Source organism: Micropterus dolomieu, linkage group LG20 (genome assembly GCF_021292245.1).
Source record: "Micropterus dolomieu isolate WLL.071019.BEF.003 ecotype Adirondacks linkage group LG20, ASM2129224v1, whole genome shotgun sequence".
Lineage (NCBI taxonomy): Eukaryota > Metazoa > Chordata > Actinopteri > Centrarchiformes > Centrarchidae > Micropterus > Micropterus dolomieu.
Window position 1 is genome coordinate 31,772,033 of NC_060169.1, and position 24,067 is coordinate 31,796,099.

Here is a 24,067-nt window from a genome sequence, read left to right on the forward strand (position 1 = left end):
TATCGCCTACAGTCTATGGCAGCGACCCATTAGTATGTTTAACAAGTAAGGGTTTATACACAAGCATCACTAAAAAAATAAAGACATTTTCTCTTTGTATAGGCCTATGTGGTTTTTTTATTTAATTCTAAACTGATGAAGTTTTTTGTACATTGATTATGTTTTTGTTTGTCAGTTCACATGGAGATTTAAAAAATCTAGCTAATTATATTTTTATGCTAATTGCCCTACCTTGTTATCTTTCAGAAACCAGAAATCATTGGCGGACTGGAATAATGACTGAAGAAGTAGGCACAGTCAGGTAAGGGTAGACCATTTTTACAAAGCACCAGGAATACAGGAATAATAGGCCCAGATGTGGTGGAGGACAGTTGTGAGGAAAAAAAAGTTGTAACAAACACACAGTACAGTACTCAATATATGGACAGAAGTGGAGATAACAACTGCAAATGGAATTATTTGGTAGCCTACTTTTTTACTCAGCATAACTAAGAACTTTGTTGAACAAATAAAATATTGTTAATGATCTTAAGTAAGTAAAGGTAGGTAAGTGTCTTGGGAGCCCATTCTTTTTAAATCAGTTCTTAAATACTGACAATAATACGCCATGATGATAATATTTGAATCATGAGCCAGGTGTCGCCCATAGACTGTATGAAAACGGTGTCACCAAGTCAGGCTCAAGTAGACTTGAACTACAGCATAATCTTGCCACTTGACTTTGCATTTATTTAATTAACTCAGAGCTTGGAATATCACATCTATGGACGTTCAGAAAGCCCAGCGGCAACAATCAGCATGCTGGTGCCAGATGTTTGCAAGGTAATTTTTTTCTTCAGTCTTACTTTGGAAAGTAATGTATACACAGGGCTTTTGGGGGTTCCTAAAATTCTAAAAGTATCCTGGCGTTGAACAGGGGTTAGAGGAGGAAAAGGAAGATAATGAAGATGTGGCTTTTATGATTAGATCAATTTATTAACACATTGTCAACATTTGTATTCAAGCAAGCACTGAGCATTTGCAGCAAAGGGCTGGGATTAATGTATGTACACACACATACAGTATGTCCAGCTGCTTGAGAACTTAAATATTTATTTAGCATGACGTCTGTGTAAAACAAAAAACATGTAAACAAATGCAGAGGAAATTCTTAAAATTTAAATGAATATTTTGATTTGATTACCTTAATATGCTTATTATGCAGATTTCATTGCGATTCACTCCTCAGTATAACCACAGAAGCAAGAACTCATCAACGAAACTGAAGCACAGGCGACACTCTCTGTTGTAGTGAAACAGCTTTCATTGTAGTCCATCAGTTGGAAGGATTTGGAGCGCTGTGCTCTTCTCATGCTCCAAGAGCTCTGCTGTTTTTTTCCCCTGCAGGGAGTGGACTCTTGGTTATCTGAATGCCTCAAAGGTTTTCAGCAGCTGGCTGATCAGGAATGGGAGGAGGGTTCCTACATCCTCCTCTGCTCCTGGGTGGATGACTGAGACAAAAATTTGAAAGTCCTCCAATGTGACCTACAGGAACAGAGAGAGAAGACGAGTATGTGTTTGTATGTGACAAATACAAAAGTGTTGATTATACCTGACTTTTGTCCTTACGTCCCTGCTGAACTGCTGTGACAGGCGCTTTTCTTTGTCCAGTTCTTCCAAAGAGCTCTTGCTCCATCTGACTGAGACAAAGGTGCCTTGCTGTCGTCCAGGCCTGTAAGGCCAATAATTATTTAAATAATGGGTTGATTATTTCTCTGTAGTCTGATGATTTCCGGCATGCATTTTATGCCATCAAGTGTCATGTGCAGGAGCACTGTGTTGTACTTTCCAATTCAGCCATGAGGAATTTTCTTTCATCTCTGTTGTTTCACCAAACCTTTTGCAGATCACATGACTTAATATTAAATTAAATGAACTTCTAAATTCAACACATCCCTGTAATCTCATGTATCTATCGCCTGTCGTACTCCTGTACACTTGGTGGCAGCATTGCACCATCAAGTTGTTGGTAAGCAGTCACAGAAGCAGAAGAATTTGTACCCTTTCTCCTCACGCCTGCTCTGGTACCTCTGGTGTGCTTGTTGTGGAGAGTAGTCTTGGTTGCCTGCTGACGCCTGTTGGGTCTCCTAAACAGAAATAAGGCTTCACCACCTGTGTGGAAGAAGGATTGCACAGTATGGCGTTAAACCTCACCATCAACACAAGCAATCCTCCTCTTGGTGAGTTGCAGCCCACGATGCCTGAATAAATACTTCCTCAGTGTGCAGGCACTTAGCTAGTGACAGCTGGCTAGCTAGCTGCTAGCACCGCTGCGTGTCACTCTAAAAGATGACACAAACTCTGTTTGATAGTCTTCTCTCCTTTTATTTGTTTGCTTATAGTCAAATGTAGCCACATTAAAAATATTGGTTTTATTTGGGTTTTATGGTTGATAATGCAGACATGACGACAATTAGCATGATTAAAAGACAAAATTAAGTTACTTTTTTAAAATAAAAAATATGCCTAATTTGTTTCATGGAAACCAGTCGAATTTAATATAGCTGCGAACTAACTATCTGGCTTATTTTGCAAATAAGCAAAGTCTGTAACTTGAACTATAACGTTATATGAATTAAAATTGGTACGCCGGCATGTCCATATAAGTTCAAATGGGGCGTGTGTGGAGTTAGCTGACGGCACTAGCCAGCTAGCTAACTGTAGCACTGCTAACGTTTGCTAGCTTGTCGTCGTGGCACTCTAAACTACGGTACAACATGTGGGCATGTCGTTAAATGTCCTGTTAATGAGAGCAGCTAGCTTCTTCTTTAACGTTACACCTCCACTTTACAACTCTCTCTGTGGGATGTCTATGAACATCGCTTCATTAAAATGCAAAAAGTCTTTATGAACTTGGAAATGACACATAAAGGGACATAACAATATTATGGATTAACGTTACGTTTACATATGTAACGGTACATGTTGCTGAGATGTATTTATAACCTGACGTATTTTATCAAAATGTGATATAGTTCAATGTCTGGACGTGGGTTAGCGTGGCTAAACCGCGACATTGTGCGTTTGCAGTGAATACAGCAGGCTGATGCAATTACGCTGAAACGAGTGTTAAGTTAAATGGTTAGTGCTTAGTGCATATTCTAAAAGTGGTCTAGACTGTTGAGATGAAAGCCACACCTGTGCATGAAACAAAGTAAGTCAGAAATGCTACAAGTATGAGGAAAAAGAAAATCTGTTTACATACATCATCTCTTTGCCTATGCCAAACATTAGCCTACATCAGGGGAACATCATACACTTAAAGCCCGAACTACATATCTCTATTTTGTATTGAACAGTTTATTTTTTTAATAATGTGTTTGTGTTTGGCCTGCTAGTGTTTTGTTTTGAATCGAAACGGCGGCTGTTGCTCAGGTGGTAGAGCAGGTTTCCCACCAATTGAAAAATCAGTTGATCTGGTCTGCATGCTGAAGTGCCCTCAGCATACTAAACTCCAATAATATAATGTGTGGAATGTTAGTTTCTATTTCTGGTGAGCAGCTGGCACCTTAGAAGAAGATAAACTTTATTTTAGCCTCTATAAGATATACTTCATTAACCTCTTATCAGTGTAAGAATATGTGTGAATGGCTGAATGTAAAATAGTGTAAAAGCACTTTGAGTGTCCAGAAGACAGGAAAGGCACTATACAAGTACAGACCATCTGCTTTATTCTGAATTTAGTTAAAAATTAGAACTTAAAGTGGTAAAATGTATTTTTTTCATTGAAATCACTTATCAGCCACTATTCTGCTTCTTATGTGATGACAACGGGTCGGGATGTAGCTCCATGCCATCTCCCGAGCCTCTCGGACTACAGCGACAACACCGCAAAATGACCAGCTGCCAGCACAACACAGACTCCAACACAAATTCGAACATAATCCCCATGCAGGGATAAAAACAACAACCAAGTTTTATGTGTTGGAGTCCTTCAGGACAAACAAGAATCAGATGATGTTGGGTGAAAACACACTCAACATCAGAAAGGCAAACTGTTCGCCTGCGAACGCTGACCAGTGCAAAATACTATTAAGAAAAAATTCTTTTTATCTAAGAAAAAATGTTCGCCACACTGGTGGCCACGCACACACACGCTGACAGCAGGCGGGAGGCTGACAGTCGACAGGTCTAATGGACTGTGGCTGCCCTGCGACAGGCTCAACTTTTATATTCTCCTTCGACAAAAGTCTGGATGTCATATTTGATTACTAGTGTAATCGCCACAATGTCTTCTTGTTTACAGTGTGGTTGGTCAAGACAATAGGCTTCATGAATGGACCAATGAGCAAGCACTATGTGCAGGTAGTGCTCATGGGAGTTGTAGTTTCATATTGTCACATTGCAATTAGTTTATTGTTTCAGGTGCTCGTTGACAAAAGCACAATTTTTCAACACGCCAAAATGGCTAGCGGGAGTGACTGTTACCTGCCACGGCTGGGTTGGCGGCGGGTGTTAATGTAAAGCCCTGCTTGTAACATTCTGGCTTTCCACATTATTTCACCAGCTAACATGATCCATATTACTATTCTGTGTACCACCAGAATTATGTCAACGTGTTGATTTTAGCCTGCAAGAAATGATGTAACGGTACAAAGCAAACATGGAGCGATGTGTTTACACTAGCTTATACTGATGTAAGGCAGTGGCACCCAGCCAATGTTGGCACAGATCTGCCACTGTTTGCTTCATAATGTTCAATTTAGATTTAAGCCATGTTAACCCTGACTCACAGCAAATGTTCTCGTCTGTCCTGCAGGGGCGCTCCTGGCAGCAGAGCACGTGAAGGCCAGTGTGCAGGTATCAGTGGAGGAAGGCAAAGACACCCAGCTTCATGTCTCAGAGTAGGTGACATTATTTTTATCAAATTTGCTGAATAAGATTAAACGGCATCCTGTAGAAAATTTTATGTGAAGTTCTCTACAGTGCAATTTGTTGCTTTCATGTTTCCATTATTTCTCATTTATCTCAAGTCTGTATTCTCTTTCCTTCCCTCAGTGCGCTCAAGTTCAATGATGTCAACTCTATCTGTCGGTACTTGGCTCGGGTGGCTCCTGCTCTCGGCCTCTATGGAGCCAACATGATGGAGCAGACTGAGGTGTGGGTTTGTGTTCAGACTTTATTTTTGTAACAGTTTGGGGTTCTTTTTTCCTGTTTGAGACACTGCATCTGGTATTTGCAGGTTGACCACTGGTTGGAGTTCAGTGCTCGCCGTCTGTGTGGTCAGCCTTTGACTGCAGCACTGGGTGAACTGGATAAGGCTCTTTCCTTGCGCACCTTCCTGGTTGGACATGCCCTTACCCTGGCTGACCTTTCTGTCTGGGCTGCCCTCAAAGGTCAGTACAATCCAGTATGGCTCTGTTTTCGCTGCATAGTTTTTTTGCTTATGACTGTATATTTTATTTTCTATTTTGTACACACTGCACTGTCGCTCGTACAGTATGATCAACAAACACTTTAGAAATTTGCTTTTCACCCGGACCAACTTACAAAACCGTACACCTAAAACAGAGAAGTTTGAAAAAAACGTCTGACCCCGATTTTGTTTTAAAACTCAAGGGTAAAGTTTTACAGCGGACTCAGACATTCACATTTGGCTTCCTGATTGGGTCATTGCAGAGACGGAGGGGAAGGAGTTATCCCGGCTAGTGAAATCTTTCCTTTCCTGCAGAACTTTAGAATCTTGTAGAAACTTTGTCCACAAAATGTTTCCCACAAGAATCCTCAGTCCATAATGCAGCTGAACAAGAGAAACTTCAGATTCCAGTAATTCGGTTGGGAAGTCCTGAATTGTTCTCTGGAATTTTTCGCAGTTCAAATTCCAAACTCTTCAGCTGTTGGTCCAGTGCTGTGATGATCTTATACCGATCTTGGTGCCTTGAGATCTGCCGTGGAATAATCTGCAATCTTTCTTTTAATCATTATTCATTTGGACAAGTTGGAGTCAGACCACCTCAGCTCTGACCCCAGATACATGTTGTGTGGACTGCGACACATCAAACAAAAAAGGAAGAAATAATCCAGCCAGTCGCCTCTCTCCCAGACGAGCTCAGCACTTTTTATACACGCTTTAAGGAAAAGGGCAGAACGCACATTTGAGGATGCTGTTTGTGTACAACAGCTCAGCATTCAACACTGTTGTCCTCACGAAGCTTGTTCCCAAGCTTAGGATCCTGGGTCCAAATGGCTCTCTCTGCATCTGGATCCTGGACATCCTGAAGAGCAAACCTCATGTGGTGAGAATGCGCAATCTCAAATCCTCTGCATTTACTCTGGAGTCCCCCCAGGCCTGCGTACTCTGCCCCGTCCTGTACTTCTTTCTCACGTAAGACTGTGTGGTCACACACAGCTCCAACTTCATCAAGTTTGCGGACGACAACACCATCCTGGCTCTAAGTGTGTGCTAAAACTGTTCTCCTGAACTTTTACAGATGCACCATTGAAAGCGGGCCATGGTCTGTTCACAATGCTGCAGTCTGGCAGTGGTTACTGGCACCAGGTCACACTCCCCAGACCATACGGCTTCTCAACTGGGAACACTGATAGATTCAAAAAAATTATTTGCATATTTTAAGTGTCCCCTTTCATAGGCACAATCACACTATTATTTATATTATTTAATTTTGTCTGCTCACACTGACCATACTCCCATCTATACATTCTGTAATGAGTAGGAATGCAATATCACAAGATTTTCTCTGGACTGAATGATAAACAAATGAAATTACTACACTGAAATGCAGCACAACAGGTTGTGGTTGTTTCTCTGCAGGTGATGAGGAGTGGCCAAACCATGGCAAATCCTTCTCCCATGTCAGTCGATGGTTCTCTTTCCTGAGCTCACAGGTTCCCTTCACTGCAGTGGGCGACAAATACACCAGCAAGACACCTCCAATGGGCAAGTCCAATGTAAGTGCAATTTTAGATGCTAAACAGTGATTTGAGATTTTATTCTTAAAACATCTGCGGAAAAAGATCATCGATGTGTATCAAGACAGGGCTGACCTAGAACGTTCATGCTCAGTGTACTGAAAAAAGAAAAGTAAATATAATTGTTAGTGTGAAAAGTATTTTATATGGTAACAAAAACAACAGAAGTTGTTGCCCTGTATAGAAACTAAACTGACTACATTTTGATAAAAAAAAAAACACACCTCAGTCTTCACAGACTCATTTGTTGGTTATGTTTGTGCATAATTTAGGTTTGTGCCGAATGGGGATTGGATCAGCTATCGACGATTTAAAAGATGATAAACAATTTGTTTTTCATGCGCCGATATTAAGGCAATTTTAACTTACTCATGATCAGAACTAAGATGACATAAAAACAATCTCCAGAATCTGCACCCCACTGCAGTGTTTCCCATTCATTGATTTGTGGCGACATGACAAGCCCCAATCTCAACGCTAACTGCTACATACTGTATACTGTTTAATATGAGTAAAATAATAATTCATTGTGGAGCTGCATGCAGAGCATTGATTCACTCAGCAACTTTAGAATACAGCTGGGTTGTCGAGGTTAGCACGCTGTACCTAGCTGCAGCTGAGAAGATCGTCCAAGCCTAGTGTAGTTTTGTTTTACCTTACTGTGGGGAGTAAAAAAGGGACAAAATAACTATGAAACAAATGCAGCTGTTTTGTTGTATTCCAAGGATGTTGGCAAGTTTGTGGAATTGCCAGGAGCTGAGATGGGCAAGGTGGTGGTTCGATTCCCTCCTGAGGCCAGTGGGTAAGGTTTGATGTGAAGTTTAGGAGATGTTAAGATTATACATGGTCATTTGATTCCTAAGTGTGCATTGGGAGACCATTTTTTCTGTATCTCTTTGGCCAGATACCTACATATTGGCCACGCCAAGGCTGCTCTGCTTAACCAACACTACCAGGTCACACTCAAAGGCAAGCTCATCATGCGCTTCGACGACACCAACCCCGAGAAAGAAAAGGAGGACTTTGAGAAGGTGAAACATTCAGATCTCTAAGCAAATGGGGAAAAAATGCAGTTGTGAAAATTGTGAATTAATCATTATAACCAAACTACTTTTAAGAAATCACAAAAGTCTTTTTATTATTCAGGTGGGGGGGCAAAATGGGTGCTCATATTTCTGCATGTCTTTATTTCTTCTCAGGTGATCCTGGAAGATGTTGCCATGCTCCAGATCCATCCAGACCAGTTCACCTACACCAGTGACCATTTCCCCACCATAATGAAGTTTGCTGATCAGCTGCTTTCTGAGGGCAAGGCCTACATCGACAACACGCCTCCTGAGCAGATGAAGCAGGAGAGGGAGCAGCGCACTGAGTCCAAATGCAGAAATAACAGTACGCCTGGGGAAACATTACATGATTGCCAGTCATAGGGACTGTTGAAACTAATGTGCTACAAGCTACAACATGCACCTTGTCTCTCACCCTTTTAGCGGTGGAACAAAACATGAAGATGTGGTCGGAGATGAAAGCTGGGACAGAGTTTGGTCAGACCTGCTGCATGAGGGCCAAGATTGACATGAACTCCAACAACGGCTGCTTGAGAGACCCCACCCTCTTCCGCTGCAAAAACGCTTCCCACCCTCGCACCGGAAACACCTACAAGTACTTTACTTTAATACATCCAGGGGTGGAAAACTAGCTTACTGGAATATTTGTATCAAACATTGGTCATATTTAAATATTCTAACAATGTTTATTGTCCTGTCTTCTTCCAGAGTCTACCCAACATATGACTTTGCCTGTCCCATCGTGGACAGTTTAGAGGGTGTGACCCATGCTCTTAGGACCACTGAGTACCACGATCGTGACGAGCAGTTCTACTGGATAATCGACGCTCTGCGCCTCAGGAAGCCCTACATCTGGGAGTATGCCCGACTCAACCTCAACAACACAGTGCTGTCCAAGAGGAAGCTCACCTGGTTTGTCGACCAGGGATACGTTGATGGATGGTAGGTCTAGTTTGATTTATCTGCTGACCAATGCTTAGCAGTGTGGCTTTTAGGAATGTAATTCACTACTTTTTTGTGGTCTCTCACAGCCCTCTTCCTCCCTGTGTGTCCCAATTCCACCAGTATTGATTCCATTCTTCTCTCTACCTTTACTGTCTTTCCTTTCTACCCCCATATTCTCTTTTGACTTTTCTCATCTCGTCCTCCAGGGATGACCCTCGCTTCCCCACTGTCAGAGGAGTCCTGAGGAGAGGAATGACCGTTGAGGGTCTGAAACAGTTCATCGCAGCCCAGGTATGTCTGTTGTAGTTGGAGGTGGTCAGGGAATACCAAACAAAGATGGTGATTGATGATTGGAGATAAAGAATATATGAGAAACATTCTTATCTCTCTGCCAGACTAGAGAAAATTTAGCAAGTTGTGTCCTGAAAAGGCATTAAAATATTTTTTTATTTGTTTTGATTGTCACACAAACTTAAATTGTTTTAGTATATTTTGAATGTGTGCAGAATGCCACAGTCTTCTGCACTAATAAGGCGTCCTTAAAAAAGATGAATTGTCAAATGTCAAAATCAAGGAATTTATAACTTCCCTATTGCATTCGTGGAGTGCATAAGGCTTTTGTGTTTGTTTAAATGTTTTTTTCTTTTATCCGACTCCTTCCAGGGTGGATCAAGGTCAGTGGTGAACATGGAGTGGGACAAGATCTGGGCTTTTAATAAGAAGGTACATTTTCCTCCATTTTTATCTCATTTCATTGTCTGAACCTTGCTTTATTACATACATTGTGATAAAAAGGATTCTGACGTTTGAATTAGCTGCACTTTTAGTAGGGCTGAACGATTTTGGGGGAAAAAATAAAAATTTTCTGCCAGATCCAGCGCGATTATGACTCGATTTGCGTTTTTTTTTTTTAAAGTTTAGCTAAAGTTCAGTATTCACTGCTAGTCTATTTTTGACTGAAGCCACATCAAGCAGCACAGAGCAGATGAATTTAAAACAGACAAAAAGAAGAAAGAAACATTGTAACTATGTAGCCTACGTAACCACGCTAGAAGCACAAAAATCAAGGACAACTGAACAAGTCAACAAAATCTGAACCAGTCAGCAAAGTCAGGCAGGCCAAACTACTCACGATTAGCTAATCACGTTGACTCAAATCGTAATTTCCATTTGAAAACAATTAAAACGTTCAGCCCTAAGTTTTAGCACAGTCAGCATTGTCCTTCTGTAGTAGACCACTGACTGGGTGAAATTCTAAATTAAACAATCAGACAATTTACAGCTTGTAAGATTCAAGGGCTAATTTTAAGTTTGTTTGACCTAGTTTGCATGTTAGACAAAGAGGGGATATAATGAATGACTATGACACAAACCTTACAGTCTCAATTCTATAATTGACAATGGTTCAGAGAATTGCCCACTGGTTCACTGCTGGCATGGCTTCTTTGTGCTTTGCTGTTGTCACTCTGTTAAATGCTTTCATTTGCTACCTGGTTTCCAGCCTCATTACCCCTCCCCCCGCCGCCGCCGCCGCTCTACATATTGCCCCCAATAACCTGGGAAGACTCAAAAAACAAACCAGCTCCTTCATTTCATGTCCCACATTTGTTTTTTACCGTTTTCATCTGTGTTGCTTCCTCTGTGTGGTTTTCCTTGCTGGCACTTGCTGCTTCATCCCCAAGTACAGTAGAAGGTAATACTTTATACATTAACAAAGAGTGAAGAAATGTTATAGAAGTGGTTCGACGAAATGCCTATATGAAAATAGGGAAAGAAGACATTAGTTAGTTTCAGATCTTAGTTTGAATATATTTTTGATACAATTGAAAGGCTAGTCTGGCATCACTCCTGATTGGTGGAGTTAAAGACCGGTTGTAAGGATGCAGCTAACAAAGGTTGGGATGACATTTTGCGTCAGGTTGAGATTAAGAAGCAAGCAGCTGTTTCGGTTTTTGCCAAGGGCTTCATACGCATGGATAGGGCTGTCGTGGTGAAGTAACCCCCCTCCCCCTCCCTGCAATATGTTAGTGGAATCACATTCTCTGACGGCTCTTTCAGAGACATGTCAAGCAGGCTACAGACTCTTTTAATTCTGTTGTTCAGAATTTTTCAAAGTAAAAGCTCAGTTCAACTCCAAATACAATGAATGAAATACAGTAAACAAGCTTCTCGTGCTTTTATTTTGTAGGCAAAACCACTAAAGAGGAAGTGATTATGTGAGTAACTGTTGCTGCCCTGACTGAGATCTATTTTAGTAACGCTATCAAAGTATTTATTTATATTTTTTGCTGCTTTTAAAGCACCATAATCTGACAGCGGGTCAGATATTATTACTGGCGGGCAGTTTTGGCGAGGATACATAATCACAGAGACAATTATTGAGTTCCCCTTGTCAGTGTTTGTATAAACTTTAACTAATGTGTGGTTTACAATGAATGGACTGTGGTGCAGAAACAGTGACAGTATTTCACACTCTTGGCTTACATTTTCCATGTTGTCTGTCAGTGGCCAAGTCACAATAACATATGGTTTTACTGAATAATTAAGTAAATATAATGTCTTAATAAATATACCTAAAGAAAATAGAAACTAGATGCCACTAAATCTTACACACTGAACCTTTAAATGGGGTTATGGACGTTCTTCACAATTGTTTGTTTTAGATGTTCCAATATTTAGCGAAATGGCTCAGTGAACACGGTTGTACACGTGTTATTAGTTCAGCATCATACAGGAATAACAAAACAAATGAAAGATAACTAACGTATACTCGACTGTGGTTCCTAAAACCAGTTCCATCTTTAGTTTCTAGCCCTGATCCAGAACTACATGCCTTAGTCTACCCAAGACACATGTCGATATTAACTGGGAAGTTCTACAGATTTCATTAGACTTCTTAAGTGCAAACAGCCATGTACATATAACTCACCAAACTGCTTTACTTTATGTAAATCTTCATGTTTTGTATCTGTGTAGCTAATAAATGGACAGTTTGCTTAGTTGTGCCCCACACAGGTGACTACTGACACAGGTGTAAATAGCAACAAGTGAATTTAATTACATTTGTGGTGACAATATGTTAACACCGAAAACTTTAACAAATCATAATTTACTTTTGTTTTGATATTCACAGCTCAAGCGGAAGCAGGTTTAAAGTCAGTAGTCCTTGCAATGTTAAGCTAATGTTAGTAACATTTGAAGCCAGATTTCTATCGATTAGGGTTGGCAATGTCTACAAAATTTCCATCGGATGATATCTACAATGAAATATCGGGATGGATGATGTTATCGGGTGCGCGGGCGTGCAGGGGGGGCAGCAGTCGTCTTCTGTGCATGTGTTCTCGCACAGACTTCACTTGGAGGAAAAAAAAAAATTGGTAGACTATTGTGTTACAAGTCACGGTGGATATTTTACGCACGGACCAGGTAAAGAAACAGTGAACGCACAGAGTGCAGATGTTTCATTTATTTCATAGGCTATGTCATTAATAAGACCGATGTGCGGCTCACCTGCTGCCGTGAAACGTATCGAGGGAAAAAGATAAGTTCTCAGTCTTTTAGGCGACTTTATAAAACATACTGCTGATGGAGAAAATGGAGCAGACTGGGAGAGAGAGACAGAGAGAGGCGGGGCCAACCGGGGTGTTTACCTGAGGTATAGGTGAGTGTGTGGGAGAAGAGAATTCCAAGGCAGGTGCAAAGCATACTTACAATAATAAGAATGTTCGTGGTCAGCGTCGTGATGTCCGTCAGCCATCGCCGATGTACGATGGCATCATCTATTGGCCCAACCCTACTATCGGTAGCACCTTTTATGTTAGATTTCACTACATTCCCATATTATCCGATATTTCAGTCCCATTTTATTCAATTGGAAAATAGAAAAAGTACAGATTCTAAATATTCATTAGATGACTAGTGTACAGAATTTTGTTTTTGTCGTTTATTTATCTAATTAATTTGTATTTTAGTTGTCCATTTCTGTAATTAGCCTTGGGATTCCTTAGCCTGGTGGATATGTTGCTGATAAGGGGAACCGCTAGATAACAGACTAGCATCCTTGAAGAAGTTTAGCATGATGTTCCATACTAGAGTAAATATTTGGGCTTTGCTGGAGGTGGAAATAAAATAGACAAAAACAGGAAGGTGTAGCAGTTGTATTGAGGACAAAGCAGAGAGGGAAAACTATGTAAACAGTCCATTCTGTGTAAATGTGTCTCTTCCTCTTTCCTCTCTCTCTTCCTCCCTCCTTGTATCTGACATTAAACAGCATCTCACTCTTCTGTTTCCAAGCTGCCAATTAGCTGTCTGAAGGTACTCCTCCCCCTCTTGCTCATTTCCACACACTCCCTCCCTGCTTTCATCATGGGCTGGTTTATCTGAAAATCCACCAACAGCCCTCACTATTTTACCAGCCAAACAGATGTTCAGAGTGTGTATGGTGTATCCTAATCACGTTTGCTTACATGTCAAAGAACTAAAAGTATTAAAAAGCAAAAGGCAGCAGAGTTGTGTAGTAGTAGGTCAGAGAGACATGTCCATTAGCAAGATGCTGACTCTACCAGCTCCCAGGTGCTATTTTAAAGGTGATCTCTGACCTAATTGTGGAGAATGCAGTAGAGGATTTAATGAGAGGATTTAATGAAGTGGTTGGTAAACTAGTTATTTTGGGTTGAAATCTCTACAGCTTTGAATTTCCCCTCTTTGTGAAAGCTCAAAAATTAGTAATATGATGAAACTATCAGTGTTACTCTCTTGCACACCATGTATTTTTCTTTTCTTTACCCGTTTGTTGCTTTTATCACTTACCATTCTCCATCCCCACTGATTTTAAAGCGATTATGATCAAAATTGAAGTAAACGTAGTGAACAGATTGCTGTGTTCTGTCAAACTGTGCCAAAAAACACGAGACATTTTGGCAAAACTAATGCAGTATTAAAAAGTAAAAAAACTTACAAGATATCACGATAGCGTGACAATACAGGAAATGCAATTTGCTTATACCAAACAACAAACCAGTTATGGGAATAATTTGGACTACAGTGAAACAGCATTGCCTTACTTACAGTACACAAGATGCTCTGCCCTGCAGCCCTTCTGTGATTTAGACAGATTTTAGAACCAGGGAATGAGATGGTTAGATTTAGTAGGATTTATCTCTACAACACAGACTGGTTGCATAAACTACAAAAACATTTTTAAAGGTCAGACAGTACTTCATGAAGATGTTCGTATCCAGTGTTGAATCATGTCTTCCTCTCCATCTATTCCTTTCATTTAGTCCATTGCAGCAGTTGAGACGTTTCCTCTTCATTTATCGACTATAGCCCATTTAATTGAACATGTTTGTTTATTTATGTGAGATTCAAAAGTGCTTCACACAATTTTCCTAAATCACCAACATTACATTCACAAGTTTAGTTAGTTAAATTTGCTAATTCTGGTCCAATAATCTGTCAAGAACACAAATATTTAAAGTTTGACGCTATAAGACCTGTGGGTTAATAAACCGATTTTTTTATTTATTTTCTGAAACAGCATGCATACAATCTTGAGAATGATCGACTAGTTCCCAGCGACAATTACACAACAGAGAGTATTTCTGATTGAAATGCCCATCCTTAGTAAGAACTAGAGACTATTTGTGTTTCCACTGGGGCCTGCAAACCAAAAATGTCTACCACTACTGTACTGTGAAGTGGTGTGTGTATTCACCAACACTTCCTTGTGATCTCGGCTGGTAAAATAGTGAAAGTGGATTGTGACTGAATTAGCAGCCGTTTGTATACAATCACGCTTCTCTCATGAAAACACTTTATCCACTTGTCTTTCTCCTTGTGTGTCTTACTTTCTTCATTTGTACTTACTGAGCTGGGGTATTTTAGTATCACATTGTTATTTGTGCTTTGTTTTCAAAGAAAACAGTTTTTGAATAAAGTTGCATCATTTTCTGTTTTGTCTTTTCATTACACAGCATTTTGTTGTTATAAAGCCCCTTGTCGGCCGTTTCCTTTACTGACCTGTTTGTGTGTGTGTGTGTGTGTGTGTGTGTGTCTGTCTTTGTTTGTGTGTGTGTTAGGTTATTGACCCGGTAGCTCCCAGGTACACGGCTCTGTCCAGCTCCTATGTGGTTCCTGTTTCCGTCCCAGAGGCTACAGAGGAGATCAAGGAAGTGGCCAAACACCCTAAGGTTAGCCGTCTCATACTCACAAACATGCGATATAATCAGCAGGCCTTATACTTGTGATGTTTGTTTGTGCCTGAAGTAGATCTGATTGATGGAAACGTTGCCCTGCAGCAGTAAATAAAAACACACTGTGAGCAGATGCTAAATTTTTGCCATGACATCTCCTGTTTGGTCCAGCACCAAGTGTTTTTTGGATGTGGAAACTTCTTTCTCAATAACACTTTTTTTTTTTTCTACTTGCATTACTTGTAGGACTTACATTAACTACTCTTGCGTGGTGCAGATATTTAGTACTGTGAAAATGGAGTGCCCTTGTACAACAGGCTGTGTTAAAGCACTAAGTTAACAGGAGGCTGAAGATAAATTTCCACATTTCAAGAAGCACCTCACCTGTTAGTATCTACACTAGGGGAGTGAATCTTTAGGCACCTCACGATTCAATTCGATTACGTTTTTGAGGGCTGCGATGCAAATACAAAACAATTATTGGTGCATCTTGATTAATTTTTTTTTCCTATGTGATATCGGGATAATTACTAAGAATTGAATTTGCCCATTAAAATCCTAAAGAAACGTCTCCTAAATTGCTTGAAAGGACTACTTTGCATCCCTAATTTACTTTACTAGGCTCCGCTCCTCCTAGTCAGCACCATCCTTTATTTAACAACCAGCTTTCAGACTCCGCTGAAAAATGAAATATAATTTAACTGTCAGGATGTAACATACAGTATATGTACAGGACACAGCTGTACACCAGTTTAGTCTTTGCTTCTATCTGATCTTCCCAACCCTGGTAGGTAGGTAGTAATGACACGCAACTAATTAATAGTACTTCGTTACTAATTTAGCTAATTTTAACTTGGATAGCAGCCAAAACACATGCTGCACAGGGATCACTCACGCTAACCGGCATCACTTATCCAGTAGTTGGGGGAAACAACAGACTTTATTAACGGTCACACTGTGACCTACACATACATTTACTGGCTGATAACTTATTAAGTAACTTAAATATTTTCCTTCACTAACTTTCACCATCTCATTAGCTCGCCCACTTCCTCGCTACACACACAGGGAGGCAGCCCAGCGGTGTTGCCCACTGTTTACACGTGTTACGGTACTCGCACATTGTGCGAGCGAAACTCAGTTGCTACGCATTCATATTAATAAGCGTGAGAAATTTTAGTAGCAGCAGTCATTCATTCAGCAGTGCCGCAATGCATCGAATACAGCGGGGACACTGGTCTCTGTTATGTGCGCACCACAGATGCTGCACGGACGCACTTCAGAGAGTTCCAACTTTTGTGTTCTGTGAACATTACTTTATCAATTAACACTTAGAAGATTCTGAATTGATTAACAAATGTCAAAAATCAATTATCTATGTCCGCATCGCGATGCATCTAAGAATCAATTGTTTTTCTCCCACCCCTAATCTACGCATGATTTTGAATAGTGATTCAGTTCAGTGGTTGTTGGTTACAAATAACACTGAGCTAATTGTTGGACTCATGGAGCTTTTAGAGGTCATTGTTCTTGCCCTGTTTGGTACCTCAGTTGTGACCAAGTACATATATTTTCTATGTCCCTCCAGAACACAGAGGTGGGCATGAAGAAGGTTTGGTACGGACCTCGAGTTCTGGTTGAAGGAGCCGATGCTGAGACTTTCACAGAGGGAGAGATGGTCACCTTCATCAACTGGGGCAACCTCATCATCACCAAGATCAACAGGTATGTAGGATCACTGCTCAGCTAATCCACATTGTTGTTGTCGTTAAGGTAACGATTTTCTCACCCTTTCCCGCTACTCACTCAGAGGGCCTGATGCTAAGGTTGTGTCCATGGAGGCTCGACTAAACCTGGAGAACAAGGACTACAAGAAGACAACAAAGATCACATGGCTGGCTGAAACAGCCAGCGCCCCACTGCTGCCCACCATCTGCGTCACCTACCACCCACTCATCACCAAAGCCGTCATCACCAAAGACGACGACTTCAAGGAGTACATTAACAAGAACAGCAAGGTATGTTCTTAATTTCACGGTGGGGGTGCGTGACATTTGCGGTGGTCATTTTTTTTAATCTTTTGCTGACTCTCTCATTCTCACTCTCTCAGGTGGAGGAGAAGATGCTTGGAGATCCCTGTCTGAAGAGCCTGAAGAAAGGTGACATCATCCAGCTCCAGCGACGGGGCTTCTACATCTGCGACCAGCCTTATGAGCCAGTCAGGTAAGATGTTTGAACCACCCCAGTTCACTGAGATCACCAAACACAACATGTGGCTTTGCCCAGTACTATCACAGTCTTCTCCTGTCTTAACTATGTTGATCGTCCCACTGTCTGTGTCTAACTGCGGTTAACAACTACAGTCCTAACAGCTGTAAGGAGAGTCCCTGTGTCCTGCTCTACATTCCTGATGGACACGTCAAGGAGATGCCGACTGCTGGATCCAAGGACAAGAGCAAGACCAAGGCCTCCAAAAACACAGTGAGTGCTTTTGAAGAAACCCCCCATCCAGAAGTTTGTAGCATACCTTGTAACTATAAATAAGTAAAGTTATGAATAATAATATTCGGAAATATTATTGTTCTAAGCACTCGTTTTGGGGCACCACCTGAATTTCCGTTCGCCCAAGGCCTTCAGGACGCCTTAGGTAATAATTACACAATTCTTTACTAGTGATCAGCTTGTTAATAAATGCTTAATTATTTTAAATCAGTTTAATCAGTCAGTCAGTCTCAAATCAAAAGGTGAATTCTCTGTGCAGTGACCTGGAGCAGAACAGTACACATACACAGTTCCTGTGATTAGGGTGAAATTTATTAACTAACTAAAGTGAATACAAAGTGAGGTTAAATATATCGAAGACATAAAAACAATGACTAAACAACCAGGATGCAATCAATGAGATTGATAGAGTTCAATGTGAATAGGTAGGTCTATTGTGGGAAAGAATTTGATTCTAAGGGAATAAGAGACGAATGGACGCAAGTTATGATCGTAACTTTTAAGTTAAATTTGGCTAGGAGGTTTAGGCTAAAGGATTACAGCTAAAGGCCAAAAGATTAAAAGCTAGAGGACATCAACTTGGCCACAAAATGCAGGATTTTGGTTTTGGTGTTGTTTATCCCAGTTAAGTTTATCGAAGTTAATTCGATTGAAACAAAGCTTAAAAGAAACTTAATTGTTTCTGAATTCAAAGGTGCGTGACTTAAACGGTCTGATAACTTTAACAAAACAAAACAAAAGGTAAATTCACCGAGACCTGTGAATATGGTCAAGTAAGCTGCTGTGAGACAGAAGAAAATTTAAGTGTCTCGGAGATCTTTCCGGGCCGAACTCTTGATTGCTGGCATTGCTAGGAGCGACACGCCTGGGGAGCAGGCGCAAGGAGCAGAGATCGGAGCATAAGAGAAAGAGAGAGCTCAAGGCGCTGTGTTTTTGTTACCTGGGGCATGTCCCCAGAGGGAGGGCTTTCAGGTCTTCTCTGAGATTCTGTCAACTTTTAATATGGTCTTAAACCATATTTGCACGTGTTTTATATCAAATACCTTTCCACAATCAACTCTTAAATGTCATAAACAGCTATACAGTTCTGAGTTTTAAGTATTTGATAAAAGGAAAGGAAAAGTTATTGTGAATCGTCCATAACAATTATAAGAAAGTCGTTTACCTGAGGTGCAGTGTGGGAGAAGAGAATTACTAGGCAGGTGCAAAGCATACTTAAAAACAATAAGAAGAATGTTCGTGGTCATTAAAACCTGCTTTCACAGGGTGTGAAAATTTTAGATTTTTTTTTTTGCTGGGAGGGTGGGGGTCTATCGGCCCAACCCTAGTTCAACTGGAAACCAGCACTTTTCCCCGCTCCTCAAATAAGCTTGTTAATTATTTTGACACAAGCACACTCTGATCTTTTGTTTCTGCTAGTTGTGGATGTAAGTTGTGTGCTGATTTAAACTGATCTGCTCTTAGTTGGAGGAGATTTCCAGGCAAACAATGGAGACTGGGTATCCCTTCTATAATGGTGTTCAGGCTTTGGGTGGGTACAGTGAGGGGCAAACAAAACAGTATTCAAGCTGAAACAACAATTTATTGCGTGGTGCTTCACTCAAGGATTTTCAAAACGTGGGAGACCACAGACATAATGACAGATTTAAACAATTTGTAATATTTCAATCGTAAGAACTCGCACACGAGATGATTCAGTCAAGACGCAGGACCACACACTTTACTAAACAATTTTGAGTGGCAGGGGCTTGGAATCTTACGGGAGGCTGACTGTCACCTGTGTGTGTGCTATGCACGCAAAAAGACAAATACTGAAAGATGTCATGACTGGGAAGATGGAATATGCATGGCTTAGACATTTCATAGCGCGAGCAAAAACACAACCTCTGGTGGTTAACACTTCCTCGTCAGCTCGCTCTCATTGGCTGTTGTCGGTTTCTGCGCAATATTCCATCGGTGGATAAACTGGTACCTGTCACTTTCTTGCTCTTCCTGTCCTTGTCTAAATCTGCCTTACTTCTCCCCTTAGCCTGCCACTCCTGCCAAGGCTGCCTCAACCCCTGCTCCAGCGCCTGCCTCAACCTCATCCGGTGACTTATTCTCAAGCATTGTAGCACAAGGTGAAACTGTCCGCCAGCTAAAGACTGCCAAGGCTCCTAAAGACGAAGTGGACAAGGCAGTTCAGGAGCTGCTTTCTCTAAAGGTGCGTCAGCTGTTACTATAAAAGCAATTAAACTAAATATAGACTCTAAATTAATCAATTGATTTGCAGTCCCATTCTCTCTCTCTCTCTTTCTCTCCCTGCAGGCACAGTTTAAGAAGCAGACAGGTATGGACTATAAGCCGGGCATGGAGCCTCCCACCTCTGCTCCAGCCCCACCCACCACATCAACAGACTCCACCTCCTGCCCGTTCACCCGTGTTTCCCAGCAAGGCGAGCTGGTCAGGAAACTGAAGGCGGAGCAGGCACCTAAGGTACCTGGGCATTTATTTTTCAAATTACTAATCATGTCCTCATCTGTTTGTCCAATCGCTGTTCTTGTCCAATCAGCACTCATGTCCCAAGCCATCTGTCCGTCCGTTGATATTGCGTTGAGTGATTTGTCTTGGCATTTCTCGTGTCCCCATTCGTTGTCCGGCGAATTCACGCGACCAGAGTCGTTTGTGTAGTTGCTAGTCCCTGCACGTTTCCCAAATGATTTGTCCAGTCATCGCTCATGTCCCCATGTCATGTGCATGCCAGTCAAATTGATCCATATCTACATGCAACCATAAGCTGGTTTGTTGATGGTACCAGGACCAGATTGATGTAGCAGTGAAGCAGCTCCTCGCTCTCAAGGCGGAGTTTAAAAAGCTGACGGGTCAGGATTACAAACCAGGGAAGGCCCCTCCCACTCTCGCCTCCTCTTCTCCTTCACCTCCGACCACCATCTCTTCTTCTTCCTCCTCCTCCTCCTCTCCCTCAGGCCTGTATGAGCGCGTTGCACAACAGGGGGAGGTTGTGAGGAAACTGAAGTCTGAAAAGGCCCCCAAGGTATTCTGATGCAACATCATAGACTGTAGAGATGTAGTGATAGAAAAAAAATTAATACATAAAAAAAAACAGCGCTTATAAAGGCGTTAAGTATAATTGTGAATATCAGCATAATACCACAAGTAGCCTTCAATTTTCACTATGACTAGATCACCATTTTAAAAGATTTATCGGCTACACATTTCTTAGATGACTAAGACGCTAATAAATCAAAAGTTACAGTGATCACACTACAGACAAAATTTCAGTTGAAACTATCTGTCTCATGAGTTTACCGTTTAATATCAATGTCAGTGACCCCCAAATGTTGTCTCAGAGACTTTGAATGGACGTTTAGCTTGTTTTTTTTTACTTTAGTGTTTGACTTTTGTGTCTGCACTGTATGTGGCTAGATAAGAAGAGTAGTGAGAGAGAGTATGAGTGATTGGATCCTAAATGAACATATTGTTTTCTTAATTTGCTTGTATTTTATTCCTCTGTGCTTTTCTCAGTGAGAGTGTCACCTTCTTCTATGCACCAATTGAGATTTAGCAACATTTTAGTCAGAATCTGATTACTGTTGGTCACACAATCTGATCAAATCACATCCTCCACACATACGTGAAGCAGGTTAGCTTTTGGGTCTCTGAGAGTTAAATTCTCATCAGGGGGTACGTAAAAGTTTTTTTTAGCTACGAATATTTCATGGTACAATATTGAAGATCAGAAGCCAGTTTGTAGGGGAAGCCAGCTGGACTGCTGAATGAGAATCACTGGTCTACACTTCCCACAACAACAACCTTTTTCTAAAGTCAAAATAACTTTTGACTTTCTGATTCCACCAGCCACTGTGTCTATGCAATACACATTTTCATAGAGGTAAGGAATCAGGGTCACTTGCTTGTGTCTTGACTTCCCTAGATCAGACTTCTTCAGACATGTCTTACTAGAACATGTGTGAACAGGTGTTTAAAGGGGGCAGACTAATAACTTACAATGTACAAAATGCACAGTATCAACACTAGGGAATGTAGGTTGAAACAAGATCTAGTGTGGGGCATCAACAGCAAGTCTAACCTCCTCTAAAAAGAGACGGCACAAACACCAATGCTGATGAAAAGCTAAGCCTGGCCAATGATAGTGAAAATTAGCTAAGGTATATAATCTTATATGTGGTCAGTATCAAGATTTTCATAGTTGCATGCATTGGCATATTAATATGTTTGCCCACTGTTAATGTCGATTATGCACATGTGCTGTTAGAGGATTATAAAAATGGCTATGAAGTGTGTCACAGTTTTCTTGTCCTCTGTACCCAGGACCAGGTTGATGCAGCAGTGAAGCAGCTGCTCGTCCTGAAGACGGAGTACAAACAGGCCACAGGCCAGGACTACAAGCCTGGAGCGGCTCCAGTTCAGAAAGCCCCCGCCGCTGCCCCGGTCCAGAACAAACCCAACCCTGCTCCTGCTGCCACCAACCTCTATGAGAGGGTTGCTGAGCAGGGAGAAGTGGTCAGGAAACTGAAGGTTGAAAAGGCCTCCAAGGTGAGATTTCATGGTCACAGCTGTTACTGCATATCCATCTGCTACCAGTGTTTCCCCTACCATCAGCAGCTTTATATTGTTGAGTAGTCCTGCAACTGTTGCTGCTGCCATAACTGAACGGTTCTGTTCTTGCTGGCTGTTCATCAGGATCAGATAGATGCTGCGGTGAAGCAGCTGTTGGCTCTGAAGGTGGAGTATAAACAGCAGACCGGACAGGATTACAAACCAGGATTACAAGCCCCGGGTAGCGCTGCCCAAACCAAGTCCAACTCTTGTGTGACCCAGTCCAATTCTTCCCCGGAGGCCCAGAAACTGTTCTCTCAGGTGGCCCAACAGGGAGAACTGGTGAGAAAGTTAAAGTCTGAGAAGGCCCCCAAGGTAAGGAACCAATCACAGGTTGGAATTAAATACACCTAGCACTGGAGAGGGGAAAAAAAACTACAACTGTCCTTTCATTTCAGGACCAGGTGGATGAAGCCGTGAAGACTCTCCTGGACCTGAAGACCAAGTACAAGACGCTTACTGGAGAGGAATACAAACCAGTGGCTGCTGCTGGAGCCGCTGGAGGAGAGGACAAAAACCGCAAGGAGAGGGAGAACAAGTCTGAGAAACAGGGCGGAGGAGGAGGAGGAGGAGGGAAGAAGGGAAAAGGAGACAAAACCAGTCAGGGCAAGGAGGCCTCAGGAGGAACAGGAGGCTCAGGAGAGGGTCAAGGACCTAAGAAACAAACACGGTGAGAGACTGGAAACAGATTAAAGGAGAGGTGAAGAAGTAGATCCAGACAACGATAAACCATCTTCATCTGGTTGCAGTTTGAAATGTTGCCAGCCAGCACAGTGTTTAGTGACAAGTTTTTATCCGATTTAAGATAAAATGATAACCCTTTATTACAATAAATACTGTGAACATGATTATAAGGATATTGAGGAACAAAATGTTTTACTTTTTGCATCTAAAGTCAACTTTTCCACTTGGAATTCTTTCTTTCATTCTCTTGCTTTAAGTGCAGACTTGACCTCATACTACATGATTTTCAAAACATCAGCGTATTTTCAGTTTTATTTTGGTGTCTCTAACTATAGTGACTGGTGGAAATATTTCTCCCTCCTCCCACCTGTGGAGCAAGGCTCTGCAGGCTGAACAAAAGTGTATGCATGTAGAATAGATGTATGGCGAGATTATATGGCAGTTACAGTTAGTCCTGCTGAAAATGATTTGCCTGAAATTGACTGGTAGCAGAGTAAAAACAATGTCTGAACCAATAAAATGCCACAAACTGATCTGTTTTCTCGGAATTCTGTTTTGAGCACGTTATAGTTAGTTAAACGAGATGCTTCATTAGTAAAATGCATTGTGTTGTATGGAGGTGTTGGAATTGTTACCACAAAACACACAACATACAGTAACTGGCAGTTGATGGCTAGTTTCATTCAAACCATACATGCATTGTATATATTAGCCTTTAAATAAATACTGGAGCTTTGTGGGGACAGACTTGGATTTGTTACCTGGACACTGAAGATGGATCATCTGTAAGCTCAACCCACTGCTACTGTAGCTTAACGACTGAAGAGGGGGGGGGGGGTTGTACTCAGATGGTGAGTTTTAAATGGTTGATGTGTTTTTCATTTGCTTGATCAGTGCTTGTGGTCTGCTGTCAGCCTTAAGGATGAAATTTTATCACTCTTTGATAGTGCTGCACAACTAATATATATACTATATAGACCTTTATAATGCGCATGTTTATCTCTCCATAGTAAGAACAGAAATTTGGCACAGCAGTGTCCTTAAACCATTTCATTCTGAAGACCTGCTAAAGTTATAAAGGTTTTG

At 41.3% G+C, this 24,067-nt stretch overlaps 1 protein-coding gene and 2 long non-coding RNA genes across 4 annotated transcripts in view; 2 read left to right on the forward strand and 1 right to left on the reverse strand.

The window, feature by feature from the left end:
- LOC123958518 lies at positions 1-1,588 on the forward strand. Its single transcript, XR_006822090.1, has 4 exons — positions 1-45; positions 247-301; positions 747-822; positions 1,387-1,588. It is a non-coding gene; the product is annotated as an uncharacterized LOC123958518 (long non-coding RNA).
- On the reverse strand, positions 961-2,478 carry LOC123958517. The gene is made up of 3 exons (XR_006822089.1): positions 2,041-2,478; positions 1,609-1,711; positions 961-1,524 (listed from the first exon to the last, which is right to left on the reverse strand). It is a non-coding gene; the product is annotated as an uncharacterized LOC123958517 (long non-coding RNA).
- Positions 2,037-24,067, forward strand: part of eprs1 (glutamyl-prolyl-tRNA synthetase 1) — a 27,460-nt gene continuing 5,429 nt past the window's right edge. The window contains exons 1-23 of one of the 2 annotated variants that reach the window (XM_046031896.1): positions 2,037-2,219; positions 4,799-4,883; positions 5,038-5,137; positions 5,222-5,375; positions 6,812-6,948; positions 7,695-7,771; positions 7,874-8,000; positions 8,169-8,361; positions 8,460-8,631; positions 8,745-8,978; positions 9,188-9,272; positions 9,645-9,704; positions 15,062-15,172; positions 16,764-16,900; positions 16,986-17,193; positions 17,286-17,398; positions 17,539-17,656; positions 19,707-19,880; positions 19,985-20,152; positions 20,475-20,711; positions 22,010-22,234; positions 22,382-22,612; positions 22,696-22,967. In XM_046031896.1, coding sequence (XP_045887852.1) covers positions 2,177-2,219; positions 4,799-4,883; positions 5,038-5,137; positions 5,222-5,375; positions 6,812-6,948; positions 7,695-7,771; positions 7,874-8,000; positions 8,169-8,361; positions 8,460-8,631; positions 8,745-8,978; positions 9,188-9,272; positions 9,645-9,704; positions 15,062-15,172; positions 16,764-16,900; positions 16,986-17,193; positions 17,286-17,398; positions 17,539-17,656; positions 19,707-19,880; positions 19,985-20,152; positions 20,475-20,711; positions 22,010-22,234; positions 22,382-22,612; positions 22,696-22,967 — 3,461 coding nt within the window. In that variant the 5' untranslated portion in view covers positions 2,037-2,176. The remainder of the gene's footprint in view (positions 2,220-4,798; positions 4,884-5,037; positions 5,138-5,221; positions 5,376-6,811; positions 6,949-7,694; positions 7,772-7,873; positions 8,001-8,168; positions 8,362-8,459; positions 8,632-8,744; positions 8,979-9,187; positions 9,273-9,644; positions 9,705-15,061; positions 15,173-16,763; positions 16,901-16,985; positions 17,194-17,285; positions 17,399-17,538; positions 17,657-19,706; positions 19,881-19,984; positions 20,153-20,474; positions 20,712-22,009; positions 22,235-22,381; positions 22,613-22,695; positions 22,968-24,067) is intronic. The other variant, XM_046031895.1, reaches the window with a different exon arrangement.